Source organism: Myxocyprinus asiaticus, chromosome 40, assembly GCF_019703515.2.
Source record: "Myxocyprinus asiaticus isolate MX2 ecotype Aquarium Trade chromosome 40, UBuf_Myxa_2, whole genome shotgun sequence".
Taxonomy (NCBI): Eukaryota; Metazoa; Chordata; class Actinopteri; order Cypriniformes; family Catostomidae; genus Myxocyprinus; species Myxocyprinus asiaticus.
Window position 1 is genome coordinate 8,570,616 of NC_059383.1, and position 18,646 is coordinate 8,589,261.

Below are 18,646 nucleotides of genomic sequence, written 5' to 3' on the forward strand. Positions count from 1 at the left end.
ATTTACATTGTACATTGTATCTAAGTTGTATGTTTAATTTTTTTATGAAAGTACATAGTAGTTAGACAGCTAACGTACATATGTATGGCACCTAATATAAAGTGAGACCTATTTTTCCCCCCAAATTCCCTGTTTAAGATGACTAAATGGAAATAGACACTACAGGCTTTTGTGACAATTCTCAGAGGGACGTAGTTGCTGTCTGCTGAGAAGGGGCTTTCAGAAAAATGTGCCATGTTTGCAACTTTCTGCCATGTTTAATTGGAATGGAACGAGTCCACGGGAAAGAATCCATTGCTTTGGGGAAATTAAATGCTCCATCTGAACAAATGGGAAAATGACTACCCGTTGTCAAAGTGCAGACTTTGACAATTGCAAATTGTAGATCTATTTTTCCTGTGCTTGCTCTTTTGTCTTTTCTCTTACATGTTGACATCTCTCTCTCTCTCTCTCTCTCTCTCTCTCTCTCTCTCTCTCTCTCTCTTTCTGGCTTCTGCTGTGTCTCCCCAGGTTCATACCCTCGGCTGTCATTGAGTTTCCGCATTAAGAGAAACATCGGCTACTTCATCCTGCAGACCTACATGCCCTCTATCCTGATCACCATCTTGTCTTGGGTCTCCTTCTGGATCAACTATGATGCCTCTGCTGCTCGTGTGGCCCTGGGTAAATATCAGGATTTCGTTCAAAATGCACTGTCTGAAGTTGATGAATGTTCATATTTTTGAGGGATGTAATCCTTTTTCAAACAGTATATATGTTGGAAATAACAATATATACCATATGTTACAGGTCAAATAGGCCCACTTACTTGGAAAATTGCAATTTTTTCCCCAAAAGTGTTAGCAATTGTGTCAACTAGCTGTAACCTTTAGCAAGTTGTAACAGTTAATATGCATTTCTTTCCCCGTCAAAGACTGTTGTGATACATTTCAGAGATACACTTCAGTTAAATTTTATATTATTTAATGGCTTTAAAGCTGCACTACAGAACTTTGGGCTTTCTAGCAGCATCTGTGGTTGAAACCTCATGGTTTGAAGTTACCTTATCACTAGGAGATCTTTACCAGTAGAGCCAGAGTCATGACGTGCAATTTTCATGTTGATATTTTATTTGTTACTTGATTGAGGAAGATAAACATCACACTTAATTATTTTTTTTTTAATATGATTACTCAAGTGTTTATCCACTACACATTAACGTTTGTATTGTACTGCACATATCAGTTCAAGAGGTGAAACTCGTGAAATGGCTGATGTTTTGATATTACAATCTACAGCCTCAGTGGACAATGCAAGTGAACCGTAATACTACAATAGCATGTCTGTGCACTGCAAAAAGAAGACTGTAATCTAAAAAACACAAACGTCCTGGTTACTTTCGTAACCTCCGTTCCCTGATGGAGGGAACGAGATGTTGTGTCGATGTAGTGACACTAGGGTTCACTCTTGGGAGCCCCAAACACCTCTGTTTTTTTGAAAAAAGGCCAATGAGAATTGGCGAGTGGAATTTGCATGCCAGTGCCCCGGACATACGGGTATAAAAGGAGCTGGTATGCAACCACTCATTCAGGTTTTGTGCTGAGGAGCTGAGACCATGTCCCGGCCAATTCAGCGGGTCGTTATGCATTGTGGCAAGAGGGACACAATGTCTCGTTCCCTCCATCAGGGAATGGAGGTTACGAAAGTAACCAGGACGTTCCCTATCTGTCACTCACTCGACGTTGTGTCGATGTGGAGCACCTACCTCAGTACAGGGGCTCATTAGCGCACGTACTGGGCCAGTCAGCGAGTTTCTCCACAAACTCAACTGCCAGAGGGCTAAGGAGGAAAGTCATCCAGGGATCACAGTCTGTGAACATGACTGGGAGTCAAGAGCGCACGTCTTCACCTCAAGGGAGGGGAAAGGCGCTATGCACAAGCAGTACACCCGGCCAGTTGTCCCGGAAGTTACCTGCTCGTGCCTGCCAATACACGGGATGGACCGGCTCAACCCGGAGATTGTAGAACCTCGCAAAGGTGTTGGGTGTTGCCCAGCCCGCTGCTCTGCAGATATCTGTCAAAGAGGCGCCACTGGCCAGGGCCCAGGAGGCCACCACACTCCTGGTGGGCTCATAACTCCGCAGGGGGTGGCATGTCATGAGCCTGATATGCCATCTCGATGGCGTCAATGACCCAGTGGGCGATCCTCTGTTTGGAGACAGCGCTTCCTTTCCGCTGACCACCAAAGCAAACAAAGAGCTGCTCGGAGCTTCTAAGGCTCTGCGTGCGATCCAAATAGATGTGTAAAGCTCGCACCAAACACAGCAACGCCAAGACTGGGTCTGCCTCCTCCTGGGGCAGCGCTTGCAGGTTCACCACCTGATCCCTAAAAGGGGTCGTGGGAACCTTGGGCACATAGCCCAGTCGGGGTCTCAGGATCACGTGAGAGTAACCCGGACCAAACTCCAGGCATGATTCACTGACAGAGAATGCCTGCAGGTCCCCTACTCTTTGATGGAAGTGAGCGCAGTTGGGAGGGCAGTCTTCAAAGACAGTGTCTTAAGCTCAGCTGATACCAAGGGCTCAAAGGGAGCTCACTGTAGACCCCAAAGGACTAAAGACAGGTCCCACGAGGGGACGAGGCGTGGTCTGGAGGGATTCAACCTCCTAGTGCCTCTCAGGAACCTGATGATCAAGTCGTGCTTCCCCAAATACTTACCATCTACTGCATCGTGATGAGCCGAAATAGCAGCTACATACACCTTCAGGATGGAGGGGGACAGCCACCCCTCCAGCCTCTCTTGCAGGAAGGAAAGCACTGATCCGACTGCGCATCTCTGGGGACTTCGCGTCGGGAAGAACACCACTTAGCGAACAGATGCCACTTCAAGGCATATAGGCGCCTCGTAGAGGGAGCCCTAGCCTGAGTGATCGTGTCTATCACCGTGGGTGGTAGGCCACTTAGGTGCACAGGGGTGGGGGGACTGCCGCTGGAGTGCCATACCTGCAAAGATGGGACGGTGGTCGTGACGATGGACATGTGACCCAGGGAAAGCATGTCCATCATTTCCACATCGGCCTGGCACTGGGCGACCATTCCCGAAGGAGGAAGCCCAGTCGAAGCCTCTGCGTCCGACTGGACGAACCCGCTCTCTGATGCTGTGCTCCATATCTCGTCTTCTTCCCGGGCTCCGAACGAGAGGTCGAACTCGCCCTGAGACGAGCCGGCGATCTAGTCCGAGCGCCCGACTGGGGCAAGCGAGCATACTGGGGAATGGGAGGTCCGTGGGGGGATACCCGGCAGAGGTGGTCCCATTGAGGTCCCCAAATCGCCCCCAGTGCTAACTGGCACAGCCTCATACCCATAGGTTGAAGGACCGAGGTGGGGAGCTGCTGGGGTGGCTTGCTTTTTTACAAATGCAAGCCGTGACCGCAACGTTGCCATGGTCATGTTCTCACAATGAGGACAAGACCCATCCACGAACGATGTCTCCACGTGGGCAGCACCCAGACACATAAGACAGCGATCGTGGCCATCAGAAGCGGAGAGATAACGACCACAACCAGGAATAACATACAAACGGAAAGGCATTTTTAAAAAGACGTTCAGTGTGTGCCGCTCTTTTAGAAAGAAAATATACTCTTTTTAGAATATATTCTTTTAGTTGTTCTGCCGAAGCGCCCAGGGGCGTTCTCTGCACTCCAGGGGTGCAGAGGGGGAGAAGCCGCTGAAATGCACCGTAGAATCCGGCAGATGAGGTGAATGAACTTCACGGATGAATTCAGCTTCAATGAATAGAACCACTGGGCTCCGAAGAGAAAATCTGAATGAGTGGTTGCATACCAGCTCCTTTTATACCCGTATGTCCGGGGGAGTGGCATGCTAAATCCACTCGCCAATTCTCATTGGCCTTTTTTAAAAAAAGCAGAGGTTTTTGGGGCTCCCAAGAGTGACCCCTAGTGTCACTACATTGACACAACGTTGAGTGAGTGACAGATAGGGAAACAAAGTTATTCAATAATGAATGGGAAGAAACATACTTTATTAAGCATGAAAATAATATGCAGAAATATACAATATAACAATGAATAAATCAATAATTAATTGTTTCTTTGGAAGTTAATTTATAATAGAGAGATGGTTACACACTAAACAAATTCTACTGTGCAAATCTGTATATTATAAACAACTTGAGATGTGGACACATTCATGGGGAACCACCTTGTCCCTATAGTGGCCTTTAGATGCAATTTGAAATGGTCAGTTTTGTTAAAACACACTATCTGCTCAAAGGACAATGGAAAGTGACAACAACTTGTACATTTCTGCGACTGGAGTATAATCAATAAGAAAACAGCAGCACACACACCCACTTAGGGAACCTCAAAACTGCAGCAGTGTTATAAAATACTCAGAAATCATGAAATGATAAAACATATTACAGTGACTTCACCGAAAAAGAAAAAAAACTTAAACACATTGCGATTGGCATACATGAGTAATGTTTGGTTCATTAAAGCATGACAACCAATTTAAGCTTCAACAACCCTACCAGAAAACATATCCAAGCATAATAACAGGTAAACAACTTCATCAAACAGTTGAGTTGGTTAAACATCCATTAGGAGACTGATGTCCTACTGCCAATGTCATAGACTAAACAGGCGATCATTCTTTCTGAGCTTACGGACATGATGTAAACTCATAAGGAAGAATGACGTATGCCTGCGATTTCAAGCCAAATCTGACCCAACATCTCTAAATAAAAATCATTATTTGTGGCTTACCGTTTTGAATTGGGGTAAGACCAGGACAGGGTTTTGAACATGGATTTTTATGTACTCACTCAAAATCTTTTGTTAATTGTAACCAAAAATAAATAAATACAAAATCTTATGTAGTGTACCTTTAAACAAACATTGCATTTCTGCTAACTTAAACTCCAGATTCAAACTCTGATTCGAATCTGCCCTCTGTGGCCATTGCTATTTACACCAATAGCAAATTGTCACTCCATTATTTTGTTCACATGACTAAGAACTGACCTTGGCTGCCTTGCAGGTGTAACTACGGTGCTCACCATGACAACCATCAACACCCACCTGAGGGAGACCCTCCCAAAGATCCCCTATGTGAAAGCCATCGATGTCTACCTCATGGGCTGCTTCGTCTTCGTGTTCCTGGCCCTGCTCGAATATGCCTTTGTAAACTATGTGTTCTTTGGACGGGGACCCCAGCAGCAGAAAAGGATCAACGAGAGGCTGAACAAAGCCAACAACGAGCGCCCACGCTACGAGGAGAAGCGTCTAAGGGAACAGGTTCGAATCTAAAACTTTTTTCTCTCATCATATCACATTGTTCATCTTTGTGTCAATCAAAAGTTAACGTCATTTAATTTAAAAAGGGTTAGTTCATCCCAAAAATATTTGTTATCAGTTACTCACCCTTATGTTGGTCCAAACATGTATGACATTCTTTCTTCTGTGGAGCACTAAAGGAGAGGTTAGGCAGAATGTTAGACTCAGTCATTCTGCTTAACATCTCCTTTTGTCTTCCATGAAAGAAGGAATGCCATACAGGTCTGGAATGACATGAGGGTGAGTAAATGAATAAAAATGAACAGAATTTTCATTTTTTGGCTGAACTATCTCTTTAATAAGCACTTTCAATCATAAGTGCATGTCTAAATAGTGATACAGTTAGAATGTAAGCAGAACAGCTTCATTCATCAAAACAACCATTGCCTGAATGATTCGCTTCAAACCACCATTACAAATGAATATTCAACAGCCTATTAACCATTGTTATTTCTTAATCAGTGATATATTATATTTGATTGAAGCTACATTTTATTATTAAGAGAGATTTATCTTCTAGCCTGCTATATCGCCGTAAGCTTCTTTCAAACTTAGTACAGTAACAATGGTGTATTTTTTTCCCTTCACAAAAATGTGTCAGCCAGTTCCATACTTCACAACTGTGTGGATTAAATTCAGTCTAAAAAATAGTGTAATGAGAAACAAACTCCATGCATATTTGATTGAATTAAAGGGATAGTTCACCCAAAATATAAAATTTTGCCATTAGATACTTACACTCATGTCGTTCCAAACCAATATGCTGTTATTTTTTCTCTTTCGAGTATTTACGTAGCTCTTTCCATATAACAGTTCATAGTGACCACATCTGTCAAGATCCCAATAGGACAAAAAACACAAAGCAGTCAAGATGACGTGTGCACTTTATTTCAAGTTCAAAAGTCATATGATAGCTTTATGCACAACAGACCGAAATTGAAAGTTATTCACTGATAACTTTACCCTTTGCCAAAGCTTACGTCTGGTCCGTGTTTGCGCCCAAATGTCAAACAGCCAAAAATAAATAAATAAAATGGTGCGTCAAAGTCATTGACATCATTGACAGCAAAACCATATTGCTTCTTGTGAATCAAAGATTCTTCAAAAGATTCAACTTTTGTGTTGCACAGAAATAAATAAAATCAAAACAAAACTTGGAACTTGGAATATTAGAGTGAGTACAGACAGAATTTTTTACTTTTGGGTGAAGTATTCCTTTAAGGCACTTGTCACTGTGTGTCATGTCACTCTTTATGCAAAGTTCTTTGTTACTGACCCTTGTGTTTATGCAGTTTTGTATTCTTAGCAAAATATTGCTTGATTGTCAGAGTTTATATAGCCGTTTTAATGTTCTCTTCATGTTTTTCTTTCACATCACAAGGACTCCATTTCTGCGCCGTTTCAAAGCAACACCCTCAGGTCATATACACAGCGAAGAAATCTGTATCTTGAGGAACAAAGAAAAGTCGGGGTACATGCATTTAGAACTCATATGAACTGAAACAGTGGGATTTACACCAAGAAGTGGATGAAATGTTATCATTCTACTGTGTGTGTGTGTGTGTGTGTGTGTGTGTGTGTGTGTGTGTGTGTGTGTGTGTGTGTGTGTGTGTGTCAGCAATCGCATTTTCAACAAAGCTTTGTAAAGATTTCTTGCCAAGTAATAATAAAAATCTGACATCACATAATCATTGCATGTGCATGAAAGGTTCAAAGGAAGTAATGCTTTTTGAGATTTGAGTTTAGGACAGGGATTAAAAACTGAATGTTTTTCATTTTTGTTTGTTCTGGCCAGATACTGAATATTTATTTTTTGGCTGCGGCATTCCACAGTTTCTTTCCAAATGGTAGCCAGTTAGAACAAAATAAAATAATGGTTAATACCATTTTCCAAATGGTAACTGATTAGAATGAAATAAACAAATGGTTAATTACGTTTAGCAAATGGTTACCAGTTAGAATGAAATAAAAGAGCGGTTAATAAAATTTGCCCAATAGTAACCCACTAGACAATGGTAAAACAATGGTTAAAAAATTACCCATTTGGTTACCCATTAGAACTAAATAAAATAATGGTTAATAAAAAAATGAAAATAGTAACCTGTTAGAACTAAATAAAAGAACTGTTAATAACTTTTTCCAAATAGTAGCCCGTTAGAACAAAATAAATTCATTGGTAATAACTTTTTTTCAAATGGTAACCTGTTGGAACGGAAAAATATAATGGTTAATAAAATTTTTCAAATGGTAACCCGTTAGAACAGAATAACAATAAAAAGTGTAACCAGTAAGAGCAAATTAAAAGAACGGTTAATAATGTTTACCAATTGGACCTGATTAGAATGAAATAAAAGAATGGTTCCTTATCTGTCACTCACTCGACGTTGGTGTCGATGTAGTGACACTAGGGGTCACTCTTGGCAGCCCGAGACACCTCTGGTCTTTGATAAAAGGCCAATGAAAATTGGCGAGTGGTATTTGCATGCCACTCCCCCGGACATACGGGTATAAAAGGAGCTGGTATGCAACCACTCATTCAGATTTTCTCTTCGGAGCCGAACGGTCATGCTCATTGAGCTGAATATCACTGTTCATTCACCTGCTGGATCTGGTGGGGCATTTCAGCGGCTTCTCCCTCCTCTGCACTGGTGCACTGCAGAGAACACCCCTGGGTGCTTCGGCAGAAAAACTAGAAAGTATATTTTCTGAAAGAGCATTTTTTCCCTCTAAAAGAGTATATTTCTCTAAAAGAGCGCACACACGGAACGTCTTTTTAAAGACGTGTCTTTCTAAAGATGCCTTTCCGATTGTGTGTTATTCCTGGTTGCGGTCGTTATCTCTCAACTTCGGATGGGTATGATCACTGTCTTTCGTGTCTGGGCGCGACCCACACGGAAGCAGCATTTGTGAATGGTTCATGTTCTTACTGCGAGAACACGACCATGGCAACGTTGCTGTCGCGGCTTGCTTTCATAAGAAAGCAAGCCACCCCAGCAGCTCCCCGCCTCGGTCCTTCTACCTACGGGTATGAGGCCAGCGCGGCTAGCACTGGGGGCGATTTGGGGACCCCAATGGGATCGTCTCCGCCGGGTATCCCCCCGCGGACCTCCCATTCCCCAGCACACTCGTGCCCCAATCGGGCTTCCAGATGAGTTCGCCGGCTCGTCGCACAGCGAGTCTGGCTTCTTGTTCGGAGCTCGCGAAGATGATGAGCTCCCGAGTGCAGCATTGGAGAGCGGGCTTGTCCAGTCAGATGCAGAAGCCCAGTCACAGGCCAATGCCAAAATGATGGACATGCTTTCCCGGGTGGCCGCTCAAAGCAGCTGCGCCCCGCTCCAGTGCCATTCTTCCCGGATGTGCATGAAGAGCTGACGAAGTCGTGGGAGGCACCTTTCACTGCCCGGCCCCGACTCTGCAGTTCCCCCGCTCTCGCTACCCTCGATGCGGGGCGGCCAAGGGCTATACGGCGATTCCCCCAGGTGGATAAAGCGCTCGTGGTGCACTTATGCCTGCAGAGCGCCGCCACCTGGCGTGGACACCCTAAGCTCCCGTCCAAGCCCTGTAGGCTCGCGTCGTCCCTGACAGCTAAAGCCTACTGTGCTGCTGGACAAGCCGCCTCTGCCCTGCATGCCATGGCTCTCCTGCAGGTCCACCAAGCCAAGGCGCTGAAAGAACTGCACAAGGGTAGTTCCGCCCCAGATTTGATGCAGGAACCGACCTCGCCCTCTGGGCGACGAAAGTCACGGCGCGGTCTCTCGGGTGGACAATGGCCACACTAGTGGTCCAGGAGCGCCACCTTTGGCTCAACCTGGTCGAAATGGGTGATGTCGACAAGACACGGTTCCTTGCTGCCCCCATTTCCCAGGCGGGCCTATTCGGCGACACCGTTGAGGACTTTGCCCAGCAGTTCTCGACGGTGAAGCAGCAGATGGAGGTAATCCGGCACATCCTGCCCCGGCGCGGCTCAAGATCCCGCACCCCATCTGCTTGTCGCCAAGGGCTTCCCCCTGCGGTGACTGCACCGGCTCCGCTGCAGCCCACCCCTTCGGCCCGGCCCTGGCGTGGAGCCCACCGCAGGAAGCCGACGCCACCCGTCTCAAAACCGGCGCCAAAGAACCCACGGAGGTCCTCGAAGCGCCCCTGAGATGGACAACCCAGGGACGAGGGAACCCACTCACGTGGAGCTGGTAGGAAGACCACTCCATCCCCGGTGGAGGGCCGGGTGGAAAATCTTTTGTTGCCTTTTTGTTTGATTTCGCCACACGCCCAAGTGGCTGCGGTACCCAACAGTTCAGCAAAAGAGCGGCTTCCTTCCTCCCTGGGTCACATACCCGGTGTGTACGGTCATCACCACGACTACCGTCCACAGGCTTTTTCTTGCAGGATTGGCGCTCCAGTGATGCCCTTTCCGCCCCTGAGCGCCCAGCTGTGGCACACAGCCGCCCTCGATGTGGCAGCCTCCACGGGTTACAAGGACAGGCCTCTTCCTCCCCCATCCCAGGCTGTTCCGGGGGTGGTCACAAGGAGCCAGGTAAGTGCTTCAATGTCCCTAGACTCAGCACGGCCACAATGTGCTGTGGCACCTCGCGCTCCGCCATGCCGCGAAGCCCCACCTGCCGGTACGTCCAACGACGTTGTCCCCTTGGTCCCCCTCGCGCGGAATTTGGACGCGTGGCTTGCGCTTTCCAATCCGTCGCGGTGGCTGATCCAGACCGTCTGACTCGGCTACGCGATTCAGTTTGACAGGCACCCGCCCAGGTTCAGTGGTATTCACTTCACCTTGGTCAAGGGCGAAAACGCTGCCACCCTGCGCGTGGAGATCGCTACCCTCCTACGGAAGGACGTGATAGAACCTGTACCTCCAGCCGAGATGAAGAAAGGGTTTTACAGCCCCTACTTCATCGTACCGAATAAAGGCAGTGGGTTGCAGCCAATCTTGGACCTGCGAGTACTGAACCAGGCTTTACACAGACTCTCGTTCAAGATGCTGACGCAAAGACGCATTCTGGCGGTGTCCGGCATCAAGATTGGTTCGTGGCGGTAGACCTGAAGGATGCATACTTTCACATCTCGATCCTTCCCCGACACAGACCCTTCCTGCGGTTCGCGTTCGAGGGTCAGGTGTATCAATACAAAGTCCTCCCTTTCGGCCTGTCCCTGTCTCCTCGCGTCTTTACGAAGATCGCAGAGGCTGCCCTTGCCCCGTTAAGGGAGGTGGGCATTCGCATTCTCAACTATCTCGATGACTGGCTAATCCTAGCTCACTCTCGAGACCTGTTATGCGCAAACAGGGACCTGGTGCTCTCACACCTCAGCCAACTAGGGCTTCGGGTCAACTGGGAAAAGAGCAAGCTCCTCCCGGTTCAGAGCATCTCTTTTCTCGGTTTGGAGTTGGACTCAGTCTCCTTGACGTGCGCTTTACGAACGAGCACACCCAGTCGGTGCTGGCCTGTTTGAAGGCGTTCAAGCAGGGAACAGCGGTTCCACTGAAACATTTTCAGAGGCTCCTGGGGCATATGGCATCCTCAGCGGCGTCCATCCTGCTCGGGTTGATGCATATGGGGCCGCTTCAGCACTGGCTCCAGACTCAAGTCCCGAGAAGGGCATTGTGCCACGGGACACTCCGCGTGGCCATTACGTCGGTCTGTGACAGTCTTTTCAGCCCTTGGACTGACCTCTCATTTCTACGAGCAGGTGTTCCTCTAGAACTGGTCTCCAGGCACGTCGTGGTAATGACAGATGCCTCCAAGATGGGCTGGGGTGCTGTTTGCAATGGGCATGCAGCCGCCAGCCTCTGGACGGGTCCGCGACTGCATTGGCACATCAACTGCCTCGAGTTACTGACAATTCTGCTCATCCTGCGGGGGTTCCGGCCGTTGATCCAGGGCAAGCACGTGTTGGACAGCATGGCAGCGGTAGCATATGTCAACTGCCAAGGCGGTCTGCTCACATCCCGGGCAACCTCAACACTACAGCGGACGCGCTGTCATGGCAGGTTTCCCTCAAGGGAGAGTGGAGACTCCACCCTCATGTGGTCCAGCTGATTTGGAGTTGATTCAGACGGGCACAGGTGGACCTGTTTGACTCCCAAGAATCCTCCCACTGCCCATTCTGGTATGCCCTCACCGAGGCTCCACCCGGCATAGACGCGCTGGCACACAGCTGGCCCCCTGGCCTACGCAAATATGCATTTCCCCCAGTGAGCCTGCTTGCACAGACCCTGTGCAAGGTCAGGGAGGACATGGAGCAGGTTGTTCTGGTAGCACCCTACTGGCTCACCCGGATGTTGTTCTCGGATCTCACGCTCCTCGCGACAGCTCCCCCCGGCGAATTCCCCTGAGGAAGGACCTTCTTTCTCTGGGATGGGGCACCCTCTGGCACCCGCGCCCAGACCTCTGGAATCTCCATGTCTGGTCCCTGGATGGGATGCGGAAGACCTAAGCAGTCTACCACCCACAGTGGTAGACATGATCACTCAGGCTAGGGCCCCCTCTACGAGGCGCCTGTATGCCTTTAAGTGGCGTCTATTCGCTAAGTGGTGTTCTTAGTGGTGTACGCATCTATTTGAATCGCACGCAGAGCTTTAGGATCTCTGAGCAGCTCTTTGTCTGCTTTGGTGCACAGAGGAAAGGAAGCGCTGTCTCCAAGCAGAGGGCATATCTCGCCCAAAACATACCACCCCCGGTAGGGCTACAAGCCCATTCTACCCGTGGTGTAGCGGCTTCTTGGGCCCTGGCCAGAGGTGCCTCTCTAACAGACATTTGCAGAGCAGCGGGCTGGGCAACACCCAACACCTTTGCAAGGTTCTACAACCTCCGGGTGGAACCGGTTTCGTCCCAGGTAGTGGCACGCAACACAAGTGGATAAGCCCAGGTTAGCTGGCCGGGTGTATCGCTTGCACATAGCGCCTTCCACCTCCTTTTGAGCTGAAGACATGCGCCGTTAATACCCAGTAGTGTTCACAAACTTTGTTCCCTGGTTGACTTCCTCCGAGCCCTGTGGCAGTCGAGTTTTCGGAGAGACTCACTGCCGGCCCAGTACACGCGCTAACTAAGAGCCCTGTTCTGGGGTAGGAGCTCCGCATGTGGCGGTTCCCTGTAAGACTAACCCCATGCGATCTATATCCTCCGCTAGTTCATTTCCCTGCTGGCAAACTGCGTCTTCCTTGGGCAGAGCCCCTCTGCCCCAGTCTCCATGTTTGTAGTGACTCCGCTACCTTGAAGGCTCTCCACATGGTTAGAAAGACCATGTGACGTATTCTTCCACTTAAATATCCCCTCCTCTCTTTGGGCGAGGTGTGGTCTCCGCGGTGTCTTCCCCTTGGGAGGTACACCCACCGACTAGACCTGGTGGCCCAGACAGATAATCCCCCTTCTTTTTTAGGGAGTGGAAAAAGAGAAGGGGAAAAGTGGCCACGACTGGGTTAAGCCTGTCTCTATCTTTGGGTAGTCGACTTGTCCCCAAAAAGGTCCGTTCGACACTCATAACTGTGTCGGGGGAGGTTATGTGTTGACCTGGTGTGCTGGTTATGAGGCACACAGCAAGTCTGCCCATCACACACCGCCAGTTCACATAACACAGTTGAGCCTTGTGGCGTTTTGAATAGGGACCCCTAGTGTCACTACATCGACACCAACGTCGAGTGAGTGACAGATAGGGAACGTCGTGGTTACTGGTGTAACCTCCATTCCCTGATGGAGGGAATGAGATGTTGTGTCCCTCCTGCCACAACGCTGAACTACCCGCTGAAATGGCCAGACCTTATATCGGCTCCTCAGCATAAAACCTGAATGAGTGGTTGCATACCAGCTCCTTTTATACCCGTATGTCCGGGGGAGTGGCATGCAAATACCACTCGCCAATTTTCATTGGCCTTTTATCAAAGACCAGAGGTGTCTCGGGCTCCCAAGAGTGACCCCTAGTGTCACTACATCGACACCAGCGTCTCGTTCCCTCCATCAGGGAACGGAGGTTACACCTGTAACCACGACGTTAATAAGGAAGGGGTGTAATTCTAAAAACTAAGTCTTTGGTCTCATGAAAAAAAATTAGCATAAATAAAAGGGCTTAATTTAATTTAATTTAATTTAGAGTGATTCGCAATTAGTCATGCCCACTGACGGGTACATAAATTCCATACTAAAAGTATAGATTTTCAAACTTGAAGTACATCTGTTTTTACGAGCCATGTCAATCGGTGGCAGCAGGCCTCAACAAACCTCACAAGCAGCCCAACCACAGAATGAGAACCACTCACTTCAGGAGGAATCACAACAGAAATACAAATCTTGAAACGTGATTTTCAAAGATTCCTCTAACTTTAACTTGACAAATTGTCCTAAAAATAAATACCAGTGAGATATTCCAAATGCATCTGTCATGTACATAGAGCAACAATTAAAAATAGCACAGACGGAATGCAAGAACACCTACTGTGAGAACTGGACACATTGATGAACTCAATGCAAAACAAATTGCTGTCAACTGCAGGATTGTTCAATGATATTAGAATAAAACAAACAATATACTGAGTTCATCTCCCACAATAACGCAATTTATTTCAAACTGAATTTCAATCCGTATTATATATTTATTATAGGCCCTACATATTATGTTTATAAATATTTTAATTATTATGTATTATTTATATGAACTTTATATGATCTTTATTTGGGGGCCTTTCTCAGCAAAAGATGGTGTAGGGAATTAATTGCAATTAAGTCGATTAATTAATCGGCATGTCATGTAATTAATTTGAATAAAAATGTTAATTGATTAATAGCCCTAGAAAAGAAATAATGATATTAACTGGTTACCAGCATTTAAAAATAACAATTTCAATCTGGAACAATTTCAAGGGTTTTTGTTCCAGTAGTTTGTTTTTGTATGTGTTTGTTTGCCATTCCTTGAACTGTTTTTAATCCCTGGTTTAGGACCACTCCTTTCCTGCGGCCACACGTGACGCCCCTCTCTGTCTTGTTTTTCCTCAAGGTGGATGCTTATGGAAATATTCTTCTCACCACTTTGGAGATGAACAACGAGGTGATGCCGTCGGATGTGGGCAGCAGCGTCAGTGACTCTCGGAATTCCGTCATGTCCTTCGATAGCTCCGGGGTGCAGTTCCGTAAGCCCATGGCATCGCGGGATGGCTTCAGCCACCACTCGTTGGATCGCGGCGCCATGCGCAGTCGTGCGAACTGCCGGCTAAGGAGGCGCTCGTCCAAGCTGAAGCTCAAAATCCCCAACTTGACGGATGTAAGCACCATTGACAAGTGGTCCCGGGTCATTTTCCCCATCACTTTTGGATTCTTCAACCTTATCTACTGGTTGTATTACGTGAATTGATATGCGTTCCCCTAGGAAACATTGGCCATATTTTGAGAGCACATTGAATTGGCTTTGATACAATTGGAAAATATGTGTACACATATATGAAAAGTTGATACATATGTATATGCATATTTCTATATATTATATTTCTATATACACATGTGTGTGTGTAAAATCTAAAGGACTTTTCTGGTGTAAAAAATAGAATGACTTGAATGTTTAAGAGTAATACAAGAGAAACATTTCAAGTATTTGAATTTCTTTTCCTTCTGAGACAAACAACAAATACACAAACATCAACACCCCCCCCCCCCCCCTCCATTTGAGGGTATGGAACTAAAGACTGCATGATATTTTTGCTAAAAGAAAACGAAAGGTCGCAAGATTAAATGGACATGTCAGAGCATCTCATCGGCTTTTTATTGATACTGTAATCAGCCTCTCTTAACCGCAGCTCTTGAAATCAGAAGTGGCTTGTGTGTTTTGGGGTGTCAACCGAGCAGACCCCCAAACCCAATCCGCTGCTTTACCCCTCCCCATGGAAAGAGACTCACGGAATTGTCCGTTTCTACACTGTACAGCAACCTATTTTGGAATTATGTGTCATTCATTGGTTTTGCAAGTGACAAGTGTTCTCTTTAACAGACCTCAGCACTGGTCAATGGTTTACACACTGGACGGCCATATAGAGTTTTAACCAATGCATCCTGCCCACAGTCAGTACGTTTAATTTCTTTCTTCCCTTTCTTTGGCGATTCTCTTTTCTTTGCATTTTGGTCTAAAGGTATAATCGTATTTTTGGAGGGCATCACCTAAACATGTTCTAGAGTTAGTTCATTGATTATAAGCCACTGTTTCATCATCTGGAATTTAAGAAAATTAAGAAAAAAGTACATTCATTCATTCATTCAGTAGCCTTATTGACACGGTCAAGTAGTGTTACCTTTTTTACTCTTGTTTCTAGTGCATTTCATCTGTTCTATTGATATTGTATTCATGACCATCTTGTAGAGCTTTGCGTTGTTTTGAGGGAAACCTTTAGTGGATTTGAAGTTAGTCCATCAACTATGTGAAAATGTACAAAATAAGGAAAGAAAAAAAACGATAATTGTGTATTAAACAGGGGATGTGACCATGGTTTTATGTTTAAGTCGACCAATCCTATCATAGTGTGACCTGATTCTGTATACATATGTATTCAGTCATTGTAGCGATCCATACTGAATGATACATGCTGACGCTTTGAGTTTCTCTAAAATGTGCCTGTCTGATACCTGAAGGATGTGTTCTCAGTTCATTATTCAGCGCAAGAGGGCTGAATGGCCCTTGATCTTTGAAACCTTTCACTTTAAGCACTGCAGACCCACACACAGCTCTGATGTTGTGCATCTCATGACTGAATCTCGAAGGTGGATGACATTAACATAATCAGGAAAAAAAAGCTTCTGAGTCATTTCGGGGCAAAATGACATGTACAATAAAAGCCATGAACTGATGTGACAACCAAAAAGGCCTATAATCCATTTCTCTTTTCACCATTTACCTCAGACTTACCCACCACCACCACTTTGTTTTGGAGTTCGCATTATTTTTGATTTTCCTCAGCTCCATTGATGTTCTCTGGGAAGGGTTCTTCACAATATCATCATCATTGAGGTTGCCAGATCTCTATCTGCTCAAACTCCTTTATCAAATCCATGCACCAGTACATCTATCATCCATATTCATTCAATACTCATTCACAAAGCCTCTAGATGTCTCAGTGCTTAGAGTAGCTCAGTTGAGTGGAAGCAACCCAACTTGTGTTTCTCAAAGCAACATTGGGTCCATTCTTACAGATGTGAATAGGGTTTGGACTGCAGGATAACTGTGAAAGGAGACATTTAAAAGCACGTAGGGGCCAGTGGAGGCCTCAGGGACGTAGGACCATGAGAGCCCTGGACTATGTTGAGTTCTTGATAAGAGTATTCTGAGCAGGTCTCAAACCTCAGAGCTCAACAGAGTCCTTTGGCTCTCAAACCCCATCGTACCACAGACCACTTGACAGACCAAAACCACTGACAGAACATTCATACCATGAATAAACAACAGAATCAGGGACAACTGAAGAAACAGAAGGCTGTACTTCACAGTACAAGCAGGGTAATACGTTATATGTCAGCAGATGACCATACAAGCACGTTGGAGGGATTTCCATTTGTTTTTATTTATTATTGTGAGCATGACCATAACACCTGTGCAAGGGAGTCCATATTCTCAAGTGCAAAGTGGCAAATGCACAGATATGAAGTGTAGCAATTAAATTAAGCGCAAATCTGCACTAAACAAGGATGGAGTGCTTCTCATGACCATAATTTTGAGAGTGGGTGCCTTGGCAAGTTACAACTCCCAGGAGGCATTCAAGATGCTGCAATGCTTTGTTAATGAAGGAAGATTCTAAGTCAAAGATTAGGTTTTGCCAAGTTGGAAGACTTTGGTATCACTGGGATTCGATAGATACAATACATGTAATTCATGTGGTTTAGACCTTAATTTACAATGAAGACCAGATCTGTTATGTTCCAATATCTATCCACCTCTACTAGTGCAGTATCTTAGACCAGTTTAGGCCTAGGATTTTTATAGAAACTGGAAAGTTTGTTTTGCCTTTGACACATGGGATTTTGGAAAAGGAAAATGGCATGACTACCAGGTGGCACATACGTTTAAGTTTAATTTAATTTAGGCGCCAGCCACTAACTGATAAGACTGCACAATGTGACAATTTAAAGGATATCAATATATTTTTGTATCAGATATTAGTGCTCTATGAAGTTATCAACCAGCGTATGACGTATGTACGTAGGTGCTCTAGTTTTTTCCCTTTTGAGCAACTAATAGTAGATCAAAACAATCACGTACACTATGTAGTAATCATAACCTGGTTTGGTATATAACCATGAGTGTAATGAATGATAAGAAATTCCTAGAAGTAGTTAGTACAAGGTGTTTCACAAATATATGCACGTAAGTTGCCATCCATTTACTTACTTACATAGCTTCATTATCTGCAAGTAGACTTGCTGGCACTATGCAGTCTTTGGTCAGTTTAATGTCCCACAGGGTAACCTGAAACACTTTTGGTCTATGCGTCCTGACCAATCACAAACGGCAAGGAACTAAATTTTCAAAAGACTAGGGATTAGCTACTTGCTAATGCAGCCATACTGTGCCACTGTCAGACATGCTGGATGTTAACTTTGTGTTGATCTTCAACATGTTCTTGTAGCACCAGCACTCTGCTGATTCACAGTAAGCTTAAACCCTGGATTAGACGTTTTGGTAGGGTCCTGGTTAGCAGGCATTGGTGCCTGTCCTGCGAGGATTGCCTTAATGAGATCACTAAGCATTTTTTGAAATACTTCAGAGCAATACAATGCAAATACCATAAAGTCCATGAGAGAGTGATTCTCTTTCAAATCAATTCAAGCCTTAAAATGGTTGTAGAGCATTATAATTTGATCATTGGACATTTGGGGTTTAGATAGCAGTTGTAGATTTTTGAGAAAATATAGTGTCTAATAAGCTCACACAAATGTCTATTGCAGGTACATTGGCTTCATTTCCACTGTTGACCAAATGTGTACAGGTGTAGGATTATATTATCTTCTCATAGTCTATGAGACTAAATATTAAATCCAGCAAGAGACCAAATGTTTGCTTTCATCATCTGGTTTGTACTATATAACAAATAGGACATGTCAACAATTTTCTCTAAGACCAGGAACTTGTCTTTAGCAGTGAAATAATTAAGAAATCTACATTTTCTAATTAAAGTGTTTTATCCTGGTTAAAGATGGGCAATACCACTTATTTTCTTTCCTATCTGACACCAAGTACTATCAATACCAATCCACCTTTTTCCTGAACATGGAAGTGTTCCATGATTTATAACAGTAGCCTGTTTTCATTTTCCGGTCTCCAGTGTTTTCACTTGCAT

At 45.4% G+C, this 18,646-nt stretch overlaps 1 protein-coding gene across 3 annotated transcripts in view; it reads left to right on the forward strand.

Annotated features, from left to right (window-relative positions):
- LOC127430416 (gamma-aminobutyric acid receptor subunit beta-4) overlaps positions 1 to 14,682 on the forward strand; it is a 115,513-nt gene extending 100,831 nt beyond the window's left edge. For 2 of the 3 annotated variants that reach the window (XM_051680164.1, XM_051680165.1), the window contains 3 exons: positions 511 to 663; positions 5,042 to 5,298; positions 14,329 to 14,682. In XM_051680164.1, the coding sequence (XP_051536124.1) occupies positions 511 to 663; positions 5,042 to 5,298; positions 14,329 to 14,682 (764 nt within the window). Of the gene's footprint in view, positions 1 to 510; positions 664 to 5,041; positions 5,299 to 6,718; positions 6,809 to 14,328 lie in introns of all 3 variants that reach the window. The other variant, XM_051680163.1, reaches the window with a different exon arrangement.
- The last annotated feature ends 3,964 nt before the right edge of the window (positions 14,683 to 18,646 follow it).